General features: G+C 47.9%; 1 protein-coding gene across 1 annotated transcript in view; it reads right to left on the reverse strand.

The window, feature by feature from the left end:
- EXOG (exo/endonuclease G) overlaps nt 1–15,010 on the reverse strand; it is a 209,295-nt gene extending 194,285 nt beyond the window's left edge. The window contains exon 1 of the mRNA XM_081834501.1: nt 14,956–15,010. Coding sequence (XP_081690627.1) covers nt 14,956–14,995 — 40 coding nt within the window. The 5' untranslated portion in view covers nt 14,996–15,010. The remainder of the gene's footprint in view (nt 1–14,955) is intronic.
- Nucleotides 15,011–23,180: the final 8,170 nt, after the last annotated feature.

A 23,180-nucleotide genomic window follows, 5' to 3' on the forward strand; every position in this document is an offset into this window, starting at 1 on the left:
CTTTTCGCTGCCAGAGCAAAAAGGGCCACTTTGTGTGTCGCTAAAGCAGTGTTAAGGGATGCAGGTGGCGCTGTGGTCTAAACCACTGAGCCTCTTGGGCTTGCCAATCAGAAGGTTGGCGGTTTGAATCCCCGCAAGGGGGTGAGCTCCTGTTGCTCTGTTCCTGCTGCTGCCAACCTAGCAGTTCAAAAGCACACCAGAAAGTGCAAGGAGATAAATAGGTACTGCTCTGGTGGGAAGGTAGACGGCGTTTCCATGGGCTGCTCTGGTTTCAGTGTTCCGTTGCGCCAGAAGTGGCTTAGTCATGTTGGCCACATGACCCGGAAAAACTGTCTGCGAACAAACATTGGCTCCTCAGCCTGTAAAGTGAGATGAGCGCCACAACCCCAGAGTCGTCTGCGACTGGACTTAACTGTCAGGGGTCCTTTACCTTTACCTTTTAAGGCATTGTTGTCACGCAACAGCCACTGAACCCTTTCCAGTAGGGAGAACCTCCTTTATTGTACAAATGGAGGTTTAGATAGCGCCCAGGAGACTACTCACAGGAGACTTTTGAGCACTGGAGTTGTGTGCTGGCAATAGTCTGTCCACATCAACAGTCTAGCCACAGCATTTTGCATGCATGAATTCATCCTGATACATTTGTGGGTTGTTTACATGTCTTCCCATTAGTCATTTGTCCGCCCCACACTTTTTAATACATTCCCCCATCACTTTCCAAACTGCAAAAAGTCTGATTCTTTTTAAAGTGGTTGTGCTAGGATGATATAGCGCTATAATCTGCTTTAATTGAAGGAATCTAATCCCCCCCCCCACTAATGTTTCAACAAATGAAACTGATTTGTAAAAATGTTACATGGAAAAAATATGAGAGACATTACACAAACTTCTGTAAAACAAGAAAATCTTTAATAAAAAAAATAATGAAGGAATATAATGTGCTAGTATGAGCTTGAATCTCTGCTGCAAAATACTGGCAGACTGGAGGTAGCCTCCTTCTGCTCACCTTCCAGAAGGTTCTCCAGCTACTAGCTCCCATGGCAACAAATCACCTGTACTCCCCCAACTCTTTAGTTATGCAAAGAGAATCTCAGGGTATCTACTTCAGAAAAGGAACTGGTTTGACACACATATACATTCTCTCTCTCTCTCTCTCTCTCTCTCTCTCTCTCTCTCTCTCTCTCCTCTTCTCCATTATGTGGCATAATGCACCAGGCAGTTCTTCCAAGAGAACTGCATTGGATGAATAGGAATCTCTGCAAAAGTTAATAGTGAAGCCTTTTTGCCCAGCAATCATGTTCTTGCCTCTTTTCCATTTGTTGTGCCTGCTTAATTGTGCCCAAAGCAATTCTTTGGGACATCTATTTTTTGCTTTACTGTAATGGCGAATAAATTGCTCCTTTGCGGCAACCTCACTGCGTAGGAAACTAAAACTGGAAACTTGGGAACCAACATTCGCATTTGTTTTGATGAACTCTCTTTTTTAAGATGTTGTTTTCAAAAATTAGATCATCGCTTGTAATATAAATGTGGCTAATTAGTCTTCTGATCATTAGTACTGTTTTCTCGCCGGGGTAAAAGTACTCCAACTTGTAGTTAATCTTCAAATAAATATGCTTTTAATAATCATGGGGCTTTGGCTTAATACATAATAAATGTCATGTGTTGGGCTTAATTTTGCTCTTCGCAGAGGAAAGCTGCTTCCTAGCTGAAGGAAAGGAATCGTTCACTGGACACCATAGGGTCCCCACCCATAGGGACACTGCACTATATGAAAATGACGACAACCGTTTTGGAGAGAGGCACTGTCCCGGGATGTTCAAACTTCAAAGTGGACTGGACACTCAGCAACAGGTAAGACGCTTTTCCAATGACTTACTGATTCATCCTTATTTGCTTCCACAAAGCTTCCATAGTGGTTAGACTATGGCCTCATTGGCATGATACATTTAAAGCAGTATCATGCCGTGTTAAACAGCCATGGTTTCCTACTAAAGAACATACGCTCCAATATTCCTCAGAAAATAGGGGCATTTTAGTCTACACCAGTAAAAAAGGTAAAGGGACCCCTAACCATTAGGTCCAGTCATGGACGACTCTGTGGTTGCGGTGCTCATCTCGCTTTATTGGCCGAGGGAGCCGGCGTACAGCTTCCGGGTCATGTGGCCAGCATGACTAAGGCGCTTCTGGTGAACCAGAGCAGTGCACGGAAACGCCGTTTACCTTCCCGCTGGAGCCTATTTATCTACTTGCACTTTGACGTGCTTTGGAACTGCTAGGTTGGCAGGAGCAGGGACTGAGCAATGGGAGCTCACCACGTCACGGGGATTCGAACCACCGACCTTCTGATCGGCAAGCCCTAGGCTCTGTGATTGAGACCACAGCGCCACCTGCGTCCCTGTCTACATCAGTAGCATGTCCATATTTCTGAGGACTCTCATTTGTCAAGGACCCTGAGAGTCGTTAGGAGATCTTTATTCCCCTTTGAGAACTACCTACACTTCCCAGAGTTCCCAGAGTGAAGAACTAAAAAAGGAGTGGTGTATACCTTTATCTGGGCAGGGAGAGAGGGGAAATTCGTGCAAAGAACTGCAGATGAGTTCGTTGGGAAGAAGGATTGGTGGTTAAACCACTCTGACAATTGTGGCACCCTGACTAACGCCAGATCCCAAAAGTCCTTGGGGGAAAGCCATGACTCTTTTTAAAGTCTTATGATGGTGCTTTAAATGTGTAGTGCGGATGGGATGTCCCGACTTTATTTTGACTTGTTTGCAGGATGCACAGAACAAGGAGTACTTGCCCTGATTTCCTCTCAGGGTGTTTACAGACTTCCTTGTTTGTTACAGCGGTACCTCTGGATGCGAATGGGATCCATTCCGGAGCCCCATTCGCATCCTGAAGAGAACGCAACCCGCGTCTGCACGTGCCGCGATTCGCTGCTTCTGCACATGCACGTGATGTCATTTTGAGCGTCTGCGCATGCACGAGCGGCGAAACCCAAAAGTAAGGTGTTCCGTTACTTCCGGGTCACCGAGGAGCGCAACCCGAAAATACTCAACCTGAAGCAACTTTAACCCGAGGTGTGACTGTATTTGATTATCTCACACTTTCCAGATTAAGAAAAAAAGGACCCCAGTGGTGAGAAATAAGCTCTGTCTGAGATGCTGGAGTAAATTTTGTTGTTGTTTGTATCCCACCCATCTGACTGGGTTTCCAACAAATATAAAAACTTAATAAAACATCAGACATTCAAAATTGCCTTTAGATGCCTTCTAAAAGTTGTATAGTGATTTATCTCCTTGACATCTGATGGGAGGGTGTTCCACAGGGAACTACTGTGATGGCCTGGGATTCGGACTCAGAGGCTGAACCTGAGGGATCCCAGCCTACACAGGATTCCCCTCCTCCAGAACCAGCTGAGCCGGGGCTGGGGCTTGAGCCTGAAGGGTCCTCACCTGTGCTGGATCCTCAGGTGCAGGCATCAGCTGAGTCTGCTCTGACCCCTCAAGTGACGGAGGACCTATTGCCTGCAGGTGCTCCACTCTCAGCCCCGTCAGGGGAAGCTGAGGTTGCCTCTGGGTCCGGTAACCCTCCAGCCTCTCCTGAGCTGCAGAGGCTCAGGGCAGAGAGGCGAAGGGAACTAGGTTCCTGCAGGAGGAGTGCTCGCCTCCAGGCCAGGAGAGGCAAGTCACCTGTGGATCGGGGCCACCCTATGCCTCAGGGCAGATAAAAGCCAGTCAGCCCCAGTCCCAGGTTGTGGGAGCTACGTTGTTGCTAGCCTGTTCCTGCCTGCACCCTGACCTGCTCTTCTGCCAGAGTTCCTGATCCCACCCAACTACCCGCCTTGGACCCAGCTACAGCCTTGACGGACAACCTTCATACCGCACCATTGACCTCGGACTGGACTCGGACCTCGCCTCTCAGTTAGCCCCCGGGACCAGCACAACTATTGAACTAGATCAAGGGTACAGCACCTCAGGCCCAGTGGCCAAATCAAAGAACTGTATAAGGTTGGAAGGGACCACGAGGGTCATCTAGTCCAACCCCCTGGAATACAGAAATCTTTTGCCCAGCGTGGGGCTCAAACCCACGGCCCCGATATTAAGAGTCTCATGCAGCCCTCCAGTCTGCCCTACCTGGCCCTCTGAACTCTCCCCCAAACACACACCACACTGCACAATGACCCTGCTTTACACCCCACTCTGCCCCCCCCCTCGGCTACTAGCATGTGGCCCTCGGAAGGCTGTGCAGAAAGGAGTTTGGCCCTCAGGCTGAAAAGGATTTGGGGGCTCCTTGACTGGATGGGCAAGTAGTCTGACAAGGCAAGAGGCAGCTTACGTTTGTTAAGTTGTGGGTTGACATAGCAGACGACACAGCGATTTCTCCAAGTAGCTCTTTATTTCGTAAGCTGGAATAGAACTGACTGCAAACAGCTCAGCCGGCCTGCTTTTATAGGCAGCCGGCTGTCAACATTGTAACAACAACAGCCCAGAGTTCCCGCCTAAAATAACTGACGCGGACCTGAGGGAAAACTATCTACAGACCTGAGTGAAAACTATATACAGTATCCCCCTGCTGGCCCAGGGTGAAACTTCACTACATAACACCCCTCCCCACCGAGATAAGGCGTTAGTTACAATCGTAATGGTTTCCTTATATACAGCACTACGCGTAATGGTTCAATTAGGCACAAAAGCATATTGGTTACATTTCCCATACTTAGACCAACAGTGATACATGTCCAACAACATAGTCCTTTAAATAAGTTGGGCGCTTGGGAACTCTGCCAGACCGCCGGGGACTGGTAGCCAAGTCCGGGGGGCCACACAGTTCTTGCTGAGGCTGTGGTGCGACCCTAGGTGGCGTTGGAACCAAATCCCCTGGATCCGCTGCTGTGGGTGGAGCCTCCGCAAGTGGAGTGGTCTGAGTCTGTGGTAAGTCTGGCAGACCCTCTGAAGCGGCTCGGTTCGGCTCCACGCTGGCAGTTTGCGAGGGAGGTGTAGGTGGGGCCTCGCCATCTGTACATGTCTCTTCTGGAGCCGCAAGCGCAGTTGGGGGCACCTCGGTAGTGTCCAAATCCCCAACCCTGCGCCTAAGCTGGTCTATGTGCCGTCGCCACAAGCGTCCGTCTTCGAGTGTCACCTGGTACGAGCGAGGTCCAGTGACTCCCACTACTGTGGCTGGCACCCAAGGAATGTCCCCCACATAGTTCCGGGCAAAGACCTGGTTTCCTGGGACAAATGACCGTGGCGCGTTGGCACAGCCTGGGGGTTCAGCCACGGCAAAGTCTGGGTGTAGCCGGTCGAGCGGTGACCTGAGGCGGCGGCCCATAAGCAGTTCAGCAGGACTCTTCCCTGTGGCCGCATGAGGGGTGATGTGTTGCACGAACAAGTATTCGGCGACCCGCTCATGCCAGTCTCCCCGGTCCAGGCGCGCCAGTGCCTCTTTTGCCGAGCGCACCATTCTTTCCGCTTGCCCGTTGCTGGATGGATGAAAGGGTGCCGTTAGGGCATGGCGGATGCCCAGTCCCAAAAGATACCGCTCAAACGTGCCTGACGTGAACTGTGGTCCGTTGTCAGAGACAAGGACATCAGGACACCCATGCGTTGCAAACAGGCCTCGCAGCACCCGGATGACAGCTTCGGTAGTGGTGGAGGGCATCAGGGCGACCTCCAGCCATTTGGAATAGGCGTCCACCACTACCATAAAGGTCCGGCCGTGAAAGGGGCCAGCCAGATCGATGTGCACCCTCGACCAGGGTGTCTTTGGCGTCTCCCAGGTGTGTCCCTTAGCTGCTGGTGGTGCAGGCCTCGACTCTTGGCACGCTTGACAGGCGGACACCCAGGCAGTGATGGCATCGTCCATATTAGGCCACCAGACGTAACACCGAGCCAACGCCTTCATTTTGACAATTCCCGGGTGGCCAACGTGCAGAGCCTCCAGGACGCGCTGACGGAGTCCCTGGGGAATCACGACGCGGTCTCCCCACAGCAGACAGCCGCGATGAGCTGAGAGTTCATGTTGTCTGGTTGCGAAGGGCTGGAACTCCGATGCAAAAGGCCCTTGTGGCCACCCCCTCCACACCCAGTTGAGCACCCGGCTGATGGTGCGATCCTGGGCAGACGCGGAGGCCACAGTGGCAGCTGATACAGGCGCTGCCGGAAGATCCTCAATCAGAAGGAGCGATGAAGCTGGAGCCGGGTCTTCCACAAATGCTGGAAGAGGGCAACGGCTGAGGGCGTCGGCATGGCCCATCGATTTCCCCGGGCGATGGATGAGCCGGTAGTGGTAGGCAGCCAGGAAAACAGTCCATCGCAGCATGCGTGGCGAGAGGACCGGTGGAGTTGGACGATCACCGGCGAGGAGGCCCAGGAGTGGCTTGTGGTCAGTGATGAGGTCAAAAGTCCTGCCATAGAGGTATTCATGGAACCTCTTCACTCCAGCCACAAGTGCCAATGCCTCCTTGTCGAGCTGGCTGTAATTCCGTTCCGTCAGAGATAGTGTCCTGGAAAAGTAGGCGAGCGGTGCTTCTCTTCCATCTGGAAAACAGTGACTAAGGACAGCACCGATGCCAAAAGGTGAGGCGTCGCAGGCAAGGACCAGCGGCCTGGATTCACTGTACTGTACCAGCACACTGTCTGATGAAAGGAGAGCCTTAACCGCGTTGAAGGCCGCCGTCTCCCGATGACCCCAGGCCCAAGGCGTCTTTGTACTAAGGAGTCGGTGAAGAGGCTCAGCCACTGTGGCTTTGTGGGGCAGGAACATGTTATAAAAGTTCAGCAGCCCCAGGAACGCCTGCAACTCCGTCTTGTTCTTTGGGGTGGGGGCCTGCTGGATAGCGCGGATCTTGGATGTGGTCGGGTGAAGGCCGGAGGCATCGATAAGATAGCCCAGGAACTCTACCTGTGGAACGGTGATCTGGCACTTCTCCCTCTTTACCTTGAGCCCGGCCTCTTGGAACCTGGTCAGCACGGCACGGAGGCGCTCGAACAGCTGCTGGTGTGAGTCTGCAGACACCAAGACATCATCAAAATATGGTACCACGCCCGGAAGCCCTTGCAGGAGACGCTCCATAAGGCTTTGGAAGATGCCAGGAGCCACACTCACCCCGAACTGCAACCGGCGGCAACGGAATGCCCCCCGGTGGGTGACGATCGTCTGGGCTTCAGCAGTGGCATCATCGACTGGCAGTTGTTGATAGGCTTGGGCAAGGTCCAGCTTAGCGAAGACCTTACCCTCACCCAGGGAATGCAGCAGGTGTTGGACAACAGGAACCGGATAAGCGTGCTGCTGAAGTGCCTTGTTGATCGTGCACTTGTAGTCAGCGCAGATTCTCACCGACCCATCTGGCTTGACAGGCGTGACGATGGGGGTTTCCCACTTGGCGTGGTCAACCGGCTCCAAAACTCCTTGGGCGATCAGTTTGTCCAGTTGTTCGTCCACCTTAGCCTTGAGAGCAAAGGGAACCCGGCGTGGCTTTAGCTTGATGGGGGCGACTTGTGGATCAAGGCTAAAGGAGATGGGCGTACCTGTATATTGCCCCAAGGTGCCGTCAAAAACCTCGGCAAAGTCTTTGACCAGACCCTCAGTCTCTGCGTTAGAGATGCAGTTGATGCCGGTGACTTCCAGGCCGAGGGCATCAAACCAGTCTAGCCCTAGGAGGCTTGGCCGCTGACCTTCGACCACCACCAACCGGAGCAGGCCCGAAAAATCCTTGAAGGCAATCCGGAACCGGCCAACGCCTACCACGGGAATGTCGTTTCCCTGGTAGTCTCTCAGGTGTACGCGGTGAGAGTCGAGTTGCCTTTTGGACACTCTGGGTACCAGTCTTTTGATGGTGCTCCACGACACGATGGACAGGGCAGACCCAGTGTCGATCTCCATGTCACATGGAGCTCCTTCAATGAGCACCGTGACGTTCAGCTTGCGTCGCGTAGGCGAGTCGGTTTGGCCAATCGTGGTTCCAGACGGGCAGCGGCAGTTGGTGAGAGCGAAACAACTTTCCTTGGCAGACTGGAGTGAAGGCTTGGACTTGCGAGTCGATGAAGGGGGGGTGTCAGACGGAGCCGATCGGCAGACCTTAGCGATGTGGCCCCTTCTGGAACACTTCCTACAGATGGCGTCTCTGAATCGACACTTGGCACGGGAATGGTTGCCTCCGCAGCCGGCACATTCCGGTTGGCCCTTGGACTTCTGTTGGAACTTCCTGTGCTCCCGCTTTGTCTGGTGCACGTCATCGCCTTCACTGGAGGATGCCTCATCACTGCTGGCCTCTTCATGATGCACCGGAACTGGCTCCCTAGCAAGACATGGGCTGCTGCACTTGCGGATCTCCTGGGCGGAGCGTTCAGCAGCTTCTGAGGCCACAGCCTCCTCAATGGCTTTCTGCAGCGTGAGGTCTGGCTTGGCGAGGAGACGCCGTCTAAGTCTCGGAACTCACAGTGCATTGCAGCCTGTCGCAGGGCGGTGGTGTAGTTGTTGATTGACTCCCCCTCTGCCTGGTTCCGGTGGTAGAACGCATGGCGGGCAGCAATCTTGGACGGCTTTGGTGCGTAGTGGTTGCGGAGCTTCTCTTGGATCGTGTCCCATGGTGTTGCCTGGACTGCTTCGGGCGCAACCAATGCTCGGGCCGTCTCAAACACCTCAGGCCCACAGAGGCTGAGGAATAGGCCCCGCTTACGATCCTTTGATACTGCTGTCAGCTCGTTGGCTTGGAGGTAGCAGTCGACCCGAGCGAGGTAGGAATCCCATGATTCAGAGGCTGGCGCAAACGGCGGTAGAGGCACAAGTGAAGCCATGATTCCGATGCCGGCGTGAAGGGTGATGGATGGAACACCGTGCTCTAGCCAGAACAGTCAGCTCTGAATTGGTTCTGTCCAGTGATTTCGCTCAGTGATTTCGCTCTGTGATTCAGCTCAGTGATTCAGCTCAGTTCAGAGGCTGGCCGCATCTGGCTGTGCTCTGATGTCCATCCATCCCATCCTCGTCGCCAGTGTTAAGTTGTGGGTTGACATAGCAGACGACACAGCGATTTCTCCAAGTAGCTCTTTATTTCGTAAGCTGGAATAGAACTGACTGCAAACAGCTCAGCCGGCCTGCTTTTATAGGCAGCCGGCTGTCAACATTGTAACAACAACAGCCCAGAGTTCCCGCCTAAAATAACTGACGCGGACCTGAGGGAAAACTATCTACAGACCTGAGTGAAAACTATATACAGTATCCCCCTGCTGGCCCAGGGTGAAACTTCACTACATAACACCGTTGTGTTAGGAAATCTGCTGAATAGCCACGATGAAGAGAACCCCATCAGACGCTCCCAGAGGAATTTGATTCTCCCGTTGAATCGGGCTCCCTGTGCTCACACCAATCAGCTCTGCACAGACTAAGTCGCGAGGTTCTCTGGATTGTGGCCAGCAGGAAGATAACCTTGCCGCCAAACAATTAAGTAAACATCAACTGGACATATGGAATTGATTTTGAACAACCATCAGTATGACATTTATATGCATTAAGGGAGATATTGTCGACGCAGTGCCCTGAAACATAAATCTGCACATAACCATGAACATAACAATACATCTGTGTTGTTGTTGTTGTTGTTGTTGTTTTTAATGCAGAGCCCGAGATCCAACTGGCAGGTGAACGGGCACCAGCCCAATAAATCATACCTGTTATTGCTATTTGTTTCTGTAGCCGGCTTCCTACTTTAATTTAACTCCCAGTTTAGGGACCTGGGGAGGAGCACTTCTACGGTTCTAATGAATATTGCATCCTTTACAAGCTTTAGTCACTTCACCCTCGTGTTACTGCTGCTATTTCCATATTACAAACGGGAAACTGAGGATGAGAGAGGGTCGTACCCATCCAGCAATTGGTGGGGGGGGGGTGTTGCCAGGTTGCCAACCTTGATGATAAATTCCCAAGCAAGCATGCCTGGTTTCTGCACCCTCCACAGATGAAGGCGTCTGGTGCTGATGTTGCAGACGCATCATGGCATTTCTCCTGTCTGCGCTCCTCCCAGCGGTCATTCCTCTCTGGTCCCTGCTATGGACGCACATCCTGAATGTCTGCCTACAGGTGCTGCAGTCGTCTGCAAGGGATTCCCACATGGCGGGGCTTTCATGTCCTGTTTGCAGAAATCTTTGTACCCCACAGAGATGGTTTGCCAACGGTCCTGGTACCTGAAGACAGCTCCTCGTGAAACACATCCTTGAGGATCCTGCCATCTTCCATTCTGTGGACATGACCAAGGCAGCGTAAATGTCGCTGAGACAGGAATGTAAACATGCTGGGAATGTGGACTTGGAGAGCACCTCTTTGTTTGAGACTCCCATCTTGCCATGTGATGCCCAAAACTTTCCAGATGCTCCTTATACAGTGGTACCTCGGGTTATGAACTTAATTCGTTCTGGAGGTCCGTTCTTAACCTGAAACCGTTCTTAACCTGAGGTACCACTTTGGCTAATGGGGCCTCCCACTGCTGCTGCGCTGCCAGCACACGATTTCCATTCTCATCCTGGGGCAAAGTTCACAACCCGAGGTACTACTTCCGGGTTAGCAGAGTTTGTAACCTGAAGTGTTTGTAACCCAAATTTGATGGGTGGGATTGAAATGGCTATAACAAAACCAAACCCAGGCTCTCCAGTATTAATCCACTTCTGAAGTAGTAGTAGTAGTAGTAACAACAACAACAACAACAACAACAACAACAACAACAACAACAACAAATTTATATCCCTTCCATCTGGCTGGGTTTCCCTAGCCACTCTGGGCGGCTTCCAACAGAATATTATAAACCCGATCAAAAATTTAAAACTTCCCTAAACAGTGTTGTCCTCAGATGTCTTCTAAAAGTCAGATAGTTGTTTACATATTTTCTTAACATTTGGTGGGAGGGCGTTCCACAGGGTAGGTGCCACTCCTGAAAAGGCCATCTTCCTGGTTCCCTGTAATCTCACTTCTCACAGTGACAGAACTGGCAGACGGCCCTCGGACCTGGACCTCAGTGTCCAGGCTGAACAATGGGGGTGGAGACGCTCCTTCAGGAACTATAGTGCTGATTTGGGGTTCGCTGAACTAGCAGAATGCATCTTTTGAACACGATGGAGATATCCAAACTCCATCCTGGTTTCACTACCTGTTGTGCATGACATGGCAAGAGCTTGACTGAGGCAAGTGGCTCAACTCTGAGCCACATAGCAGCTTAAAGCTTAAAAAAAAAGCTAGGTATAATATTGCAACATTTTTGCACCCCTTCAGATCACATCCCAGGAGCTGGGTGTTAAGAGGGAGCGCTTTGATGTTTCAAAGCTCTGTTTTGTCAGTTCTGATATCAATTAACTTGTACCTGACCTTTTGCAAAATTCATCACGCTTATCATTAACAAACCTGCAGAGTGAGCAACATGAAAGCAAACGAGGGCCATTTTCGTACCAGCAGCGCCTCGTACGAATTAGCACGTAACCTGCATGTCGATTGTCACGTGTGGTGACTGCACATGTATGCAGTTTGCTGTGCTTACATTGCTCAGTAATCCAGTTGAACATATAGCGAGATCGCAGGCATTATCTTCACTTCATGCTGTCCCCCCCCCCACAAAAAAGGGGTGTTCGAGTGTCTCACAACAATGAGAACAACAATACATCACAGTTGTGCTAACTGATGGCAAGTGATGGCAATGTAAATGAATAAGCGGTCACAATAAGTGCTGGGAAATTGCCAAAAGAAAGGAGAAAATGCTGAGAAAATGCTGGTGTTTTTCTTTGTTGTTGTTCTTTGAATAATCAGGGGTCAGCTAGATAGGCAGACTACGCATGTGCCTAGGTAAAGGTAAAGGTAAAGGACCCCTGACAGCTAAGTCCAGTCGCGAACGACTCTGGGGTTGCGGAGCTCATCTCGCTTTACTGGCTGAGAGAGCCGATGTTTGTCCGCCGACAGTTTTTCCGGGTCATGTGGCCAGCATGACTAAGCCGCTTCTGGCGAACCAGAGCAGTGCATGGAAACGCTGTTTACCTTCCTGCATGAGCGGTACCTATTTATCTACATGTACTTTGATGTGCTTTTGAACTGCTAGGTTGGCAGGAGCAGGGACCGAGCGATGGGAGTTCACCCCGTCGCGGGGATTTGAACCGCCGACCTTCCGATCGGGAAGCCCTAGGCTCTGTGGTTTAGACCACAGCGCCACCCTCATCCCACACATGTGCCAAGGGCACCAGCAAAACACACACAGTGATTAAAAAAAAAGAATTTGACATTTGATATTAAAAAAAAAAAAAGCAAAGAAGGGATTATCCTACTACTAGATTTTTAAAATTGCGAGAAATTCAGATTCTGGCCTGTGTTGCACAAATCTACTTGTTATTAATGATATATTCTTCTGAGTTATATGTACTTGATTTGTTTTCCTTTCAAATATAGATATATAGTGTATGCTGTGCAATTGTTTTTTTAAACTTCAGATAACCAAGGTAAGAGACAGGATGAAAGGTCACCAGTAAAACTTTACTTTACAGTTTAGCATTGGTTTTATTTTGAATTACATATGGAGGGGGCACATAATCTTTCCCATGTTTAGGGCCGCTGAAGGTTTATTCGGGGTGTGTGTGTATGCGTGCATTGTTTTGTTTGTTATTATGTTGTGTATTTTTGTGATTTTATACTGCAAACAGCCCTGTGATCCTTGGGTGAAGGGCAGTGTAGAAATTTAATTCATCATCATCATCCTCATCTGGCCCTGCTCATTCTTCCCTTTGTAAAGAGAGATTATGTAAGATGATGGCACACCAGTTCAGCTGGCCGCAATTTCCACGAGTGTGACAACACTTATTCCAGGCCCTGCAAGGACGGGAATTGCTGCCAGCTGAATCCATGTGCCACCAGTTCACACAATTTATTTCACCATGTGAGTGTGAAATAGGGACGGACAGACTGCTCATGAAACACAGGAGAAATCAGCATGCACCAGTTTCTGATGTTTGCAGCAAGATTTCTTGAGCTGCACACAAACATTCATCTTCAGGCTTTTGACAGCTTGGGTCAGTGGCGAACTTTGGGCTCTCAAATTTCAGAAGCACTCTGTATGATGCTAAAATGTGACACACACACACACACACACACACACACACACACACACACACACAGGCCTCTCTCGCTCTGTTCTACAGCATTGTTTTGGCATCCCCTGCGGCGTGGCTCCCAGAACCACCGGCCACACCATCCTAAAACCGCCTCTACTTGGGGGAACCTACAAATTGGTGTGTAGTTAAGCAACCCCCACCATAATACATAGCTGATGGCAGAAATGTAATGATGAACCCCCAAGCCTCTTATTCTTTAAAGGTGGGGAGGGGACAGGCACATTAAGACAGAGGCTGAGATGGATGACCACCTGTGCTGAGCTTAAGTTGCAAGCTGCTTGGGGCAGAGACTCTTGTCCTTTTTAAAACACCACACACACTGTGGGTGCCATATAAATGCTTGCCTTGCGCAGTGTGATGGTTGTGATGGAGTGGGGCACCGGGGGCGTAGAGAGACTTTGTGGCTGTTTGGGTGTCTGAAAACAAGGAAGATGGTCAGTGGGTGAATTTTACAGAGTGAAAATACAGCCAGATCTTTAGCCACAGGTCTTTAGCAAGTGGTAGTTTTCTGTGAAAGTCTAGGAGACTGGAACTGGTGGGTGGATTGGGGGGGGGGTTGCTTTTGCAGGGGACAAACATTGTGTGAGCGTGCTATCAGCCAGTGTGAAACAGGCTACTCCCAGAATATTTGTGAGATAAGATAATTGTGCAGTTGTAGGTGACGGTATCAGAATCCCAACATTTGCTCTAATTAATGTTATTGCGCCGTGCTCTCTAACTGCAATAAACTTGTCACTCGAAAGATTACAAGCATGCAGCGTTTAATGATATTAATACTAAAATGCGATGCCCAGTTTATTGGGCCGGCATGAAAGAGCAATCAATGAATTTCGTGATAACTATGGATGTGTGAACTGGTCTGTAATTAAGATTTGATTAATCTCTAAAACTCAGTTTAACTTAGATTAGACCTGCATCGATTTGTATTTCTTCACAATTACAGTCTTGGTATAGCAAACTTCCCAGGTCATTATAGAGCTGATTATCACCCTGGAAAGGAATGGCGGGGGAGGGGGGGTTAAATGGATTGAAAGAGAGTGCCGCTACACCTTTCAAAGTATGCAATTGCATATGAAGGATAGAGTAACTACAGGAAAATATAGACTTCATCTAAAAAACCAGTTCACAGCAAATTCCTTTACTGCTGTGTCAACCTGACTTGGCCAGTGAAATAACAGCCATGCATAGCATCAGCGAGGTAGTGGCTAATTTTGTAGTGCAGGATCTCATCATGATGGCGCTTTAAAGCGTAGGACCATGCCTGGAAAATTGGAGGAAAGGTCAGTGCGGATAAGCCGCCAGATGCAAATGTTCTAGATTAATCCAGAATAAACTCACCAGAACACATCTAATCCAGAATTGCAAGCATCAGTTTATTTTTTAACCCACCCCCACAAAATGCTGCCCCTTCCTGTTTGTTCCAAAACGATGTCGAAAGAAGGGAGAAGAAAGAACCCAAAAGAAATAAGGTGGAAATTAGCCCAAAGGGAGGGACTCGGATAGGATAGAAGGATGCGGAAGAAAGCTGGGTGTTGCCCATCTTGGGTCCAGATCAAGGGTGGAGAACCTCAGGCCCTCACAGCCACATTATCTGGTCCCAAGGACTCCCCTAAGCCACACCTCTCACCGCCCTTTGCTTTACACTGCAGGTGAGTTGACTGGTTAGAAGGTGTCCTACAATAACGCCTCTTGTTTGCTGGATGGAGGATAGAGAGGGGTGTGTGAATGTGCAGAGAAGCTTGTTTAGTCATGTTGTTGTTTTTGTTGTTTAGTCGTGTCCTACTCTTTGTGACCCCATGGACCAGAGCACGCCAGGCACTCCTGTCTTCCACTGCCTCCCGCAGTTTGGTCAAACTCATGATGGTAGCTTCGTGAACACTATCCAACCATCTCGTCCTCTTCTCCTTGTGCCCTCCATCTTTCCCAACATCAGGGTCTTTTCCAGGGAGTCTTCTCTTCTCATGAGGTGGCCAAAGTATTGGAGCCTCAGCTTCACGATCTGTCCTTCCAGTGAGCACTCAGGGCTGATTTCCTTCAGAATGGATAGGTTTGATCTTCTTGCAGTCCATGGGACTCTCAAGAGTCTCCTCCAGCACCATAATTCAAAAGTATCAATTCTTCGGCGATCAGCCTTCTTTATGGTCCAGCTCTCACTTCCATACGTCACTACTGGGAAAACCATAGCTTTTACTATACGATACAAGGGTCAATTTTACATTTGGTCTGGATGACATGGTGTTAGATGGAGCAGTGGTCCGCTGTAGAATAAGACAGATCTCTCCCCCCCCCTCTGTGTGTGTGTGTGTGTGTGTTTGTTTGTCCAGTCTAGACAGGGAAACAGGGAAAAAGCCAGGCGTGCCAGAGTTTTTCAATACGTTTTACGACAAGATCGCAGTGCCAAAAGGAAGAGCCAAATGGCCATCACTGTGGTGTTGCTTTTTGTATCCAGGGAGCTGCAGGAGACTTTAAATAACAGACGGGAGTCCCTTGCTTTCTCAATGGTCAGCCCTTCCAAGGCTCGTATTGCAAACTGCAGCATTTTGCACTGTTTACACTCCCTCGCTGGAGGAAGATGAAAGCCCATCAAAGGAGCAGGAATACAGCAGTTTGACAGGAGATGTAATGCTACACAAATGATTCCATGTGGGCTGCAGAAGGTTCTCACAAGTCAGAGTCCGTTATAAAACAGCACTGTGGAAAGGGAGTTGATTTAAAAGAAAATTAAAAAAAAACCTGTAGCTCCCAGTCGGTTGTAAACAAATCCCCTTGATTAACCTTCTGCCTATTTATTCATCAATTACATTTGAATAAATGTGCTTATTACCAAAAGGCGTATAAAGTGAATACTCAGAAGAAAAGGCCGCTATTAAATATTTTCTTCCTCATCCTACGTGCTAATCACAAACTCATCCTCTAAGAGCCTATCCTTTTGAAGACAAAATGGCACAATCCACTCACAGAACCTGCCCTCCTGTAGCACAGTGGGTCAGTGCTTCTAGCTGTTAACCAGAAGGCTGGTGGTTCGAGCCCACCCAGAGATGGCTGCGGCAGGATTCCTGCATCGCAGACTAGATGACCCTCGATGTCCCTTCCAACTCCAGTGTGGTGTAGTGGTTAAGAGCGGTAGACTTGTAATCTGGTGAACCGGGTTTGATTCCCTGCTCCTCCACATGCAGCTGCTGGGTGACCTTGGGCCAGTCACACTTCTCTGAAGTCTCTCAGCCCCATTCACCTCACAGAGTGTTTGTTGTGGGGGAGGAAGGGAAAGGAGAACATTATGAGACTCCTTAGGGTAGTGCTAAAGTGGGATATCAAATCCAAACTCTTCTTCCAGAAGTCTATGACTCTAAGGGAGGTAACAACAGGCTTGGAGGAATTGCAGAGGTAGGGCAAAACTGCAAATGAAATCAGCCGTATCTATATGTTGCCTTATAGATTATCCCTCCTTCGCAGACACAAGCCGTGTCCACACATTATACCTTTAAAGGACATTTGACACACATTCTAAGAATTCTGGGCACTGTAGTTTTTTTAAGTGTTGCTGGGAATTGTAACTCTGTGAGTTGCAACTACAGTGCCCAGAATTCTTTGAGGGGAAGAATGGGCTTCAAATGTACAGGTGACTCCCCACTTATGTGGGGGCTATGCTCCGGGCCCCCACGTGTGTAAGTGAAATGTGCATTTAGTGGGGAGTCGTCAGAGCAGGGGACCAGGGTGATTGCCTCTTATTTTACAACAAAAAAGTTCAGAGCTGTTTGGAACCCTACACAACAAAAAGCAGCACTTACTGTACCTTTGCCTCCAGATTGCCAGAAAGGGCAGGGAACAGCGTGTCGTGCAATATGGCTTTTCATCCAACAGCTGTTGAGCAAAGTAGCGCAGTAGCGGCTCTCTTGCACCATTTTGGAACCCATATTTTTTTTTAAAAGCCTTAAAAATCTCTTCAGGCTCTGGGGAGGGAAGGGGAAGGGCTGTGGCTCAGTGAGAGAGCATCTGCTTTGCATGAAGAAAACCCTAATAATAATAATAATAATAATAATAATAATAATAATAATAATAATACAGCCCTCTCAAGGTGGTTTTCAGCATACAAAAACTGAGCTGACCTCTGCACCTTCTCCTAGGACCCTCATATCTTACTACTTGGGCATCCAGGTTAGGATGTGAAGACCCAAAAAGGGGACAATGAACTTTCCCATGTTGTTGTTGTTGTTAATTAATTTTCTGTCACACTTTTCCTCCCAAAGGAAGGAAAACAACGGGTGGCAAACAACGAAGCAACAACATATGTGATCGAAACATATTTAAAACGTTAAAGACATCTGAAAACATTTATGTTTTTAAATCCTTAAGCATATTTTAAGTATACTTGCTGTGACAGACCAGAATCTCTCTCTCTCTCTCTCTCTCTCTCTCTCTCTCTCTCTCTGTGAAGTCTGCAAGCTACCTGGCCTAGTTAGAATTCAGATGCGACTTTAGCTCAACGTTGGTTTCCTTCCAAGCTATATTGCAAGCTCGAATTATTAGAATATAAAATGCCACCTCTATTAGGCCACCCTTTTTTGAAATGAAACCATAAATGTCTTTCGAAGTGTTAACAGATTTTACAAGGATCCGAAGGATACAGCCTGTTCATTTTGACATCTCTGTAAAAAAATAGGAAAAATAAATGCTGCCTAGGTTTGAAAAAAGAGAGGAAATAATGAATAGCGCCTCCAGGGAATTCATGCATGGTATTCCCTTTGTGGAGATGTGTTGAAAAATATATATTAGGCATTCCCAAAAGCTGCCTTTTTGCACCTACTTCTATGGAACTGTGAGAGGCCCACCTGGGTCTACGGGGGTCCGTTGGAAGGACAGTTTTGTATCTGGTGAATATTTATGTAGACATCTGGAGAATACACAATGGTTGGTTCTCTTTGTGTGTGTCCCCATAGTTCTTTTCCTAGGCTGAGGCCTAAGACAGACCAGGCCTGCTTAGGACTCTACCCATCAGCCTGGCATGATTCCTCAGGTGGTGGCACCCAGTCAGGGCCTGATGTTGTAGCTTGTCCTGGGTGCCTAGGCCTGGAAGCTTCTGTCTTGATTCCCCACAATGCCCACAATCCTGGTGCATTGTGGGGGATTTAAATGGTTTCCACCACCACCACACCTCCACAGTATGGTTATGGAAAGTGCCATTTTAATTACTCAGAATCTCCCAATATGGTCCTGGAGGAGACTCTTGAGAGTCCCATGGACTGCAAGAAGATCAAACCGATCCATTCTGAAGGAAATCAGCCCTGAGTGCTCACTGGAAGGACAGATCGTGAAGCTGAGGCTCCAATACTTTGGCCACCTCATGAGAAGAGAAGACTCCCTGGAAAAGACCCTGATGTTGGGAAAGATGGAGGGCACAAGGAGAAGAGGACGACAGAGGACGAGATGATAGGACAGTGTTCTCGAAGCTACCAGCATGAGTTTGACCAAACTGCGGGAGGCAGTGGAAGACAGGAGTGCCTGGCGTGCTCTGGTCCATGGGGTCATGAAGAGTCAGACATGACTAAACAACAACAACCACACGAACATTCAAAGCGCTCTTATACCACTTCAACACTCTTCCCAAAGAATCCTGGGAATTGTCGTTTGTTAAGAATGCTGAGAGCACAATTCCCAGAATGGTTGAACCATGAATCCCCTCCCTGGGGATTGTAATTCTGAGAGGAGGTTCTCCTAAGAAAACTCTCAGCTCCCTTAACAAACTCCATCTCCAGGACTCTTGGAGGGGTGGAAAGTCATGACTGTTGAAGTGGTATGAATGCATTGTGTCCATGTGGCCTGATGTCAGGGGCATTCTGGGAAATTAAAATGTGACCTGGGCCTGTCGAGGGCTTGCAGCCCCCTCAGACCCAGAGAGACCCCTGTCTCTCCCATAAGGACATGAGAAGAGCCTTCAGGGTCAGGTCAATGGTCCAAGGAGTCCAGCACCCTGTTCTCTCAGTGACTAGTAGCCATCGATAGCCGTCTCCTCCACAAATTTGTCTACCCCTCTTTTAAAGCCATTCAAGTCCCTGCCTCCTGCAGGAGTGAGTTCCAAAGTTTAACGTGAAGAAGTGTTGTCTTTTTATCTGCCCTGTATGATTTGACCATACAGGGCAGATCAAGTAGAGATATCACCTTGCCAACAAAGGTCCGTATAGTAAAAGCTATGGTTTTCCCAGTAGTGATGTATGGAAGTGAGAGCTGGACCACAAAGAAGGCTGATCGCTGAAGAATTGATGCTTTTGAATTCTGGTGCTGGAAAAGACCCTGATGTTGGGAAAGATGGAGGGCACAAGGAGAAGGGGACGACAGAGGGCGAGATGGTTGGATAGTGTTCTCGAAGCTACCAGCATGAGTTTGACCAAACTGTGGGAGGCAGTGGAAGACAGGAGGGCCTGGCGTGCTCTGGTCCAAGGGGTCACAAAGAGTCAGACACGACTAAGCAACAGCATGGTTTGACCAGGCCATGGACGGCAGCTTTCCAGGGCTTGGGTTTTTCCCCCGCCTCCCCACTCCAAGAAGGCGGACCAGTTCCCTCGGCCTGTGCCTCGCCTTTGTGCTGCTCTATTGTCTCTCCTAAGCAACCCAGTCAGCCTCCGGCCCAGGGCTTTGCCAGGCCCTATTCATAAGAAAATATTTTCACACAATGGGGCCACGTTGGCTCAGGGAACATGTCATGGGTGTTGATCCGTGAAGAAAACAGGCCTTTTTTTTTTTTTTTTGTCTGTGCTATATAAGGAAGAACTTTTCTTCCTAACAGCAAGAACAAAATTGTGTCATGCTTCACGGGATGATTTCAGGGATAAGGCTCTGAGGGGGCAGGGGAAATCAACCAAACAGTATTATTATCATGTGTCTTTAAGGTGTGTGAGGAAGGAGGAGAGGGAAGATGGCAAAGGATAAGATTCCCCTTCCATTTTCTTTTTAACCAATTAACTATCTTGTTCATAATCGATCAGCACCCTGAGCTGCTGACATCGCATCAAGACTGCATGATGGGGAGCAGCACTCGACTGCAGCCAGGGCACTGATGATTTTTGTTTTAACCTTATGGGGCATTTGCACAAGGTCGGGGTGGGGGAAACCTATGACCCTCCTTTTTTTAAAAAAAAATAATTTTTATTAATTTTCATAAAACAGAAAACACAAAATTAAACAAACAAACAAATAATACATGACTTCCCCATGCCTCCCCTTCCCTGCACCCCTGTGTCCAAAATTTTTAGCAATCCTTCATTCCTTTTCAAAATTTAATTTCCTTCATGATTTTCTTAACTTAAATATTTCCAGCTATAATTCTCTAATTCTTAACCCTTGACATTTTATCAGTCCGAAATTTTGCAACAGTTCTTAAGATATGATTTAAATTTTTTCCAGTCCTCTTCCACCGTCTCCTTCCTCTGATCACGGATTCTGCCGGTCATCTCTGCCAGTCCCATAAATTCAGTCACCTTCGTCTGCCATTCTTCCAGAGTAGGTAGTTCTTGCATCTTCCAATACTTTGCTAGAAGTATTCTTGCTGCTGTAGTTGCATACATAAAAAAGATCTTATCTTTTTTTGGTACCAATTGGCCGACCATGCCCAAGAGAAAAGCCTCCGGTTTTTTTACAAATGTCCACTTAAGGACTTTCTTAATTTCATTATAGATCATTTCCCAGTAGGCTTTAACCTTTGGGCAGGTCCACCAAAGATGATAAAAAGTTCCTTCACATTCATTACATTTCCAGCATTTGTTACTGGGCAAATGATATATCTTTGCAAGCTTGACTGGAGTCATGTACCATCTATAGATCATTTTCATTATGTTTTCTTTCAAGGCACTACATGCCGTAAATTTAAGTCCTGTGGTCCATAACTGTTCCCAGTCAGCAAACATAATATCATGACCTAAGTCTTGTGCCCATTTAATCATTGCTGATTTAACTGTTTCATCCTGTGTATTCCATTTCAGCAACAAGTTATACATTTTAGACAAATTCTTAGTATTGGTCTCTAACAGTTCTGTTTCCAATTTCGACCTCTCTTTCTGAAATCCTAGTTTCTTGTCCTGCTTAAAAGTTTCATTTATCTGATAGTAATGTAACCAGTCTCGAACTTTGGATTTTAGTTTCTCAAAGCTCTGTAATTTAACTTTTTCACCATCATATTCTATAATTTCACTGTATTTTGGCCAATTAGAGTCCATGTTAAGTTTTTTTACCGCTCTAGCTTCCATTGGTGACAACCATCTGGGTGTTTTATTTTCCAACAAATCCTTATATCGATTCCAAACATTATATAAAGCTTTCCTGACAATATGATTTTTAAAACCTTTGTATATCTTTGCCTTGTCATACCATAAATATGCATGCCAGCCAAAATTGTTATCATACCCTTCCAAGTCTAAAATATCTGTGTCTTCAAGAAGTAGCCATTGCTTCAGCCAGCAAAAAGCTGCTGCTTCATAATAAAGTCTTAGGTCCGGCAGCGCAAAACCCCCCCTTTCTTTTGCATCAGTTAAAATCTTAAATTTTATTCTGGGTTTTTTGCCCTGCCAGACAAATTTAGATATATCTTTCTGCCACTTCTTGAAACAATCCATCTTATCTATAATTTGCAATGTCTGGAACAGAAACAACAATCTCGGCAATACATTCATCTTAATAACAGCAATTCGGCCTAACAAGGATAATCTCAATCTAGACCATGTGTCAAGATCTTTCTTCACTTCTAACCAACATTTCTCATAATTGTCTTTAAACAGGTTCATATTTTTGGATGTTAAATTCACCCCCAGATATTTCACCTTTTTTGTTATCTCCAAACCAGTTTCCCTTTGAAAGCTATCTTTTTCCCCCATCGTTAGATTTTTTTCCAGTACCTTTGTCTTTTGCTTATTTAGTTTAAAACCAGCCACTTGACCAAATATTTCAATTAATTCTAAAACTCTTTTTGTACTGACTTCTGGCTGTTGTAATGTCAAAACTAGGTCGTCTGCAAATGCTCTTAACTTATATTGTTTAGCTCCGAGGTGTATTCCTTCAACCAGCGAAACTTATGACCCTCCAATCAGCCCCACAGCCAGCACGGCCGAAGGTCAGGGGTGATGGGAGTTGTAGACCTGCAACGTTTTGGAAAGTTACAGGTTCCTCATCCAAGGCAGTTCTTTTCCAGGAGGAGGGGAGAAGAAGCTGCCTTTTCTTTTTGCTCCATTTCCTGAAGTTGTGCTTTTTTGAGTGCCCAGCCTTCGTTCCCACAATAATCAGCATATGAAAAGAATAACCACTCCTGCTATGCAAAGCAACAGGCTGGGCTCCGTACTGATGACAGGTAGATTTAGTGGCTACTGGGAGGGTCCTGTTTGTCGGAATCGGCGGGGTGGTGGTGGTCAGTGATCGGAAGGCCAGCAGTGACTCAAGCTTGCAGACCTGAGCACACTTTACTCAGCAGTGTAAACTGCACAACAGAAGAGGCTTGAGGCTGTAGACACATACTAAACTACGCATTTATTATACATAAATCAGGACAAAGAAAACATGGCACCTCTCCTTGCCGTCTTCTCAAAGAGAGACTAAAAACAAAAGCAATACAGAGCGGAAGTTCCACTCACGCCAGCAATCTGTGCTGGAATGTAAACAGACATGTGACACACAACAATCCCATGTCTGCAGCAAAGGGTGGAATGGAATTCCCAACACTATTATCCTGCAGGAAGTTGCCAACTAGCCCTGAAAACCCTGCTCTTGTGCTTTTAGGCGCAGGCTGTTGCACAGAAACCGGAAGAGCTTGCACACCACAGAGATAAATATCACTTAAAGACACAGCTGCAGGGGCCAGTTGGAGAACTGGCAACCCTGAACAAATTGCTGTACGGCTTCCTAGGCTATTGCAAAGCCTGTGCACTTGCTTGGGGGCCCCGACTATAGTTCACTGTCTGGAAATAAATACGGAGTGTAGTTTCTGTGGTGCTAGAGGGGTTCAGCAGCCAGCTTCCCCACAGAAAGTTGTGAATGGGAGAGACTTGGCATCCAGCTCCCTCCCTC

This window comes from Podarcis erhardii (assembly GCF_964252035.2).
Source record: "Podarcis erhardii genome assembly, chromosome: 12".
NCBI classification, from domain to species: domain Eukaryota; kingdom Metazoa; phylum Chordata; class Lepidosauria; order Squamata; family Lacertidae; genus Podarcis; species Podarcis erhardii.